This window comes from Cricetulus griseus, chromosome X (assembly GCF_003668045.3).
Source record: "Cricetulus griseus strain 17A/GY chromosome X, alternate assembly CriGri-PICRH-1.0, whole genome shotgun sequence".
NCBI classification, from domain to species: domain Eukaryota; kingdom Metazoa; phylum Chordata; class Mammalia; order Rodentia; family Cricetidae; genus Cricetulus; species Cricetulus griseus.
Window position 1 is genome coordinate 44186476 of NC_048604.1, and position 3800 is coordinate 44190275.

A 3800-nucleotide genomic window follows, 5' to 3' on the forward strand; every position below is an offset into this window, starting at 1 on the left:
AAGTATGGGGAGCAAAGGAGAGAAAGAGATTATTTCCCAAATTAGGAGAATTGGTCGACGTACCCTAAAAGACTGATCTTTCCTGTGTAATTTGAGTAAGGTGAATAGATACTACTTGGTGACGATACCAGTTTTATTGTCTCCGATTGGCAAATAAGAAAAAAGATTGACAGTATCGAGTGAAGGGAATGTAGGGGGCGGGCTGCAATGTTAATGGGAAGGATAACCAAGGGCTGGAGCTCATTGATGACGCGGCCCTCACGTGACCAGCAGTCGACGTGTGCAGAAGTCCTTATAGTCCAGGCCCAGTTCTTCAGTAGCAGCTCAGTCCTGCAAGAGAAGAGTAGCTCCGCTCCTTCCAGGTACTTTCATAGTGGGTGCTGGCTCAGAGACCATGGGGTGGAGGGGGCAGAGATCGGAAAGCACACTTATCCCGCACTATTTCCCTTATCCTAGGGTTCTGCTAAACTATTTTGTGCGAGAGGTTTGGGGCTGCTTGGTGAGGGATGGGACAGACTGGGAGGGAGGTAGCTAATGAGTAGGGCAGAGAGAAAGAAAAGAGGGGGAAAGACAAAATACGAGAGACGGAGAGAAGAAACAATAACAATGTGGGAAAAACTTGTCTCAGTCTTTACTCTCTTGCTGGGAAACGGAAGGTACAGATGAAGGCGGGGCTGTCACAAAAGGAGGGAGAAGAGGGGGACGTGGAAAAACTTTGTGCCATCAAGGCTTATGTTCGTAAAAGAGACATTTTGATCCAGGCACTGGCGTGCTCACCAACCTCTCCTGTCTTTCTTCAGGACTCTTTTGGGCGCGACATAAGTCGAGGTGCAAGAAGAGAGGAAAATCTTCAGATACCTACAGGTCAGTGCAAGGGTGCGATTGCTTCAGGTCCCTTTGGGTGGGGGTAGAAGTGTGGAAGACACCAAAGCACATCCCAGGGGCGCCACAGTGGCTCCCCATCCGGATTAAGCATAGAAGGCCGGCACAGATCCTGCTGCAGAAATGGGGTGAAAGAATGAAGGGGAGAGGCTAAAGACATTTAAAAGAGAGGAGGCCACTGACCGGACCTTCGCTGGTGAAAGGGTGAGGATGGAATGACTTGGAAAAGCCCGAAAGGGCGGGAGTGTTAGACCCCTGTGGTGAGGGAAGGGTTAATTGCTTCCACGCCGCTCCCATTTCAGTGCAAGGAGAGGTTTGTTGCAGGGCCTGCTGGGAAAATGGTGGGCTGGAGCCGGGACAGGAGAAGATGGAGTTAGAGAGCAAGGAGAGGGGGGAGGAAAGGGAGGTGGAGGAAGGGGTGGAGTCAGGAGCTCAGAGCCTGACTTGTCTAGTTAGAAAACTTTTTGGCAATTAGAGACCTGAATCAGAAGAGTCAGTCGCTATGGGAACACAGGAACTTGTCCATTTGTCTGGCTCCTAATCTGTTTTGTTTCCTTGTCGTCCCCCCCCCCCCCGCCTAGGATTAATTTATTCAAAGCAAGAAATACTCAACATGCAAAAGTCTTGTGACGAGAACGAAGGGACACCCCAGAACACCCCAAAGGCAGATGAAGGCCATCCTTCAGAAGATACACCCCAGCAGGCAGGGGGGAATCTTCAGGCTTCTGGAGAAAGTGTGGGGGAGGAAGCAGATGGAAGCCTTAGAGCAGAGCCTGCTCAACCCAGCCCGGAACCTAAAGAGGACACTCCCACAAGGCATCTGAACCCTGAAGAAGTGATAAGAGGAGTCGATGAGCTGGAAAGGCTTAGGGAAGAGATCAGAAGAGTAAGAAACAAGTTTGTGATGATGCATTGGAAGCAAAGACATTCCCGAAGCAGACCTTACCCTGTGTGTTTCAGGCCTTGAAATCCCTTTCTCTGATATGGAAATCTGGCTGCTGCTTTCTTTCTCTTAGCATTTCTCTGATGTATCTTTGAACTTCATTTCACTTTTAATTACCTGGCCGTATTTTCTTTTAGGTAGTTTTGTTGTTACCAGCATCTCATTGGATTTTGGATTTTGACCCATTTTCCACATTTATTTTTCAGTTGGAAAGTTTAACACTTCTATGCATGGAAATGTGTTCATTCCATATTAGACAATTAAAAAGCAGCATATTTAGTACCAGCTCACATATATAGGAAAATTCCTAATTATGTGTGTACATGTATAATTATACGCATCAAAAAACTTAACTGCTTATTTTTGTGTGGTGTGTTTTAATTTTGCCTTTTGTTCATGTGTATTTTTTAATGAATATGTGTCTCACAAAGAACTGCAGATTTTTAATAAGTGGGAGTTAATTAAAATTAATTTGTAACCAGCTTGTAGAGGCAATAAAACACTAAACTCTTGATGAAAAACTATTAAAAAGAAGTGTAAACCTGGAATTACCTCTGGATTTGCTAGCCAGAGGAATAAAACTGGCAATCGTTATAGATACACTTGCTTAAGACTTGGTCTTTTCATGGGGAAAATACTTGCCTCACAGGGATCTGTGTGGAACATTAGTGTGCAATCATATTTAAGGGGGGATATGGCCTCACTCAACCTGTGCTTAGATGTAAAACTGGTGGGCAGAGGTGGGGGCTTCCATGCCAATCTTCTGTTGTTGAGTCCCCATCCCTTTCCTGGGACCTGTCAGCCTGCCAAGTAGGTCCACTTATGCTGGATCCTATGATCTCTGCTGGCCCCACCACTGAGGACACTGAGTGTCAAGACCCCACTGGGTTTCCAGGAATTCCCCAGTTGAACTCCCATCCCCATTCCCAGTGATCAACTACAGGTGGTGCCACTATAATTGGCTTTTTTGTTTAGGTTGAAGCCGGGTCTTATTATGTAGCCCAGGGTAGCCTGGAATTCATAGTAGTCCTTCCTCAGCTTCTGAAGTGCTGAGATTATAAGTAAGAGCCACCACACTCTGTTTTCCCCAAAGTTTTAAGCCTCTGTTCTATAGTGACATAGCATAAGTAGTGAGCAGTGGCTCATGAGAATGCTGAACTGCTCTTGCAGAGAATTCAGATTCAATTTCTAACACTTACATGGTGGGTCACTTTAACTCTAGTTCCAGGTGATCTGATACTCTTCTGGTCTCCACATGGACATGGTACACATATGCTCATGCAGGGTAATATACATGCACATACATGTTTTAAGTCTTTAAAAAAACTGCTCTGGGTTTAAGAGGGTGTCTTGCAGAGTCTTTAGCAAAAACAGTCCCTTTTGTTTTTAAATGTGGGGCATTTTTCTTGGCATGAGTCCCAATCTGATATAATAAACCTATTTGAGAGTAGACCAAGGTACCTGTTTAAATAAAAAAAAAACTATGGAAGAATTGCTGGGTATTTTTGGTAGTGGTTTTTTGTTTGTTTGTTTGGTTGGTTGGTTGGTTTTGTTTTTTGAGACAGTATCTTATGTACCCCAGGCTTGCCACCAACTGGCTTTGTAGCTTAATATGACCTTAAGCTTCTGATCCAGTGGTGTCCACTTCCCAAGTGCAAGGATTGCAGCTGAGTACCACAGATTTCAGTGTATATCATGCTGGGGATCAACTTCAAGAATTTATACATAGTAGTTAAGCACTCTGCCAACTGAGTTTTGTACTCAGTTCCCAGAGGAGCTGCTTCTAACAAAAAATAACATTGTGTTCTTGCCTTGTAAGAAAATCTATCTGAAGGCTACTGACTGTCCCCATTGGCTCAGGAGACCCGCAGAGAAAATGCGTAAATTGTACAAGGTTGTTTTCCATTTTATTTCGTGAAAGATAAAAAATGATTTATATAGCAAAGATTTGTATTATGCAGGTGTATCTAAGAAT

At 44.5% G+C, this 3800-nt stretch overlaps 1 protein-coding gene across 1 annotated transcript; it reads left to right on the plus strand.

Moving 5' to 3' along the window:
- The first annotated feature begins 211 nt into the window (after positions 1 to 211).
- Positions 212 to 2425, plus strand: Tceal8 (transcription elongation factor A like 8). Its single transcript, XM_027433009.2, has 3 exons — positions 212 to 362; positions 801 to 864; positions 1464 to 2425. Exon 3 carries the CDS (start codon positions 1496 to 1498, stop codon positions 1847 to 1849), a length of 354 nt encoding a protein of 117 aa, XP_027288810.1. The 5' UTR covers positions 212 to 362; positions 801 to 864; positions 1464 to 1495; the 3' UTR covers positions 1850 to 2425.
- The last annotated feature ends 1375 nt before the right edge of the window (positions 2426 to 3800 follow it).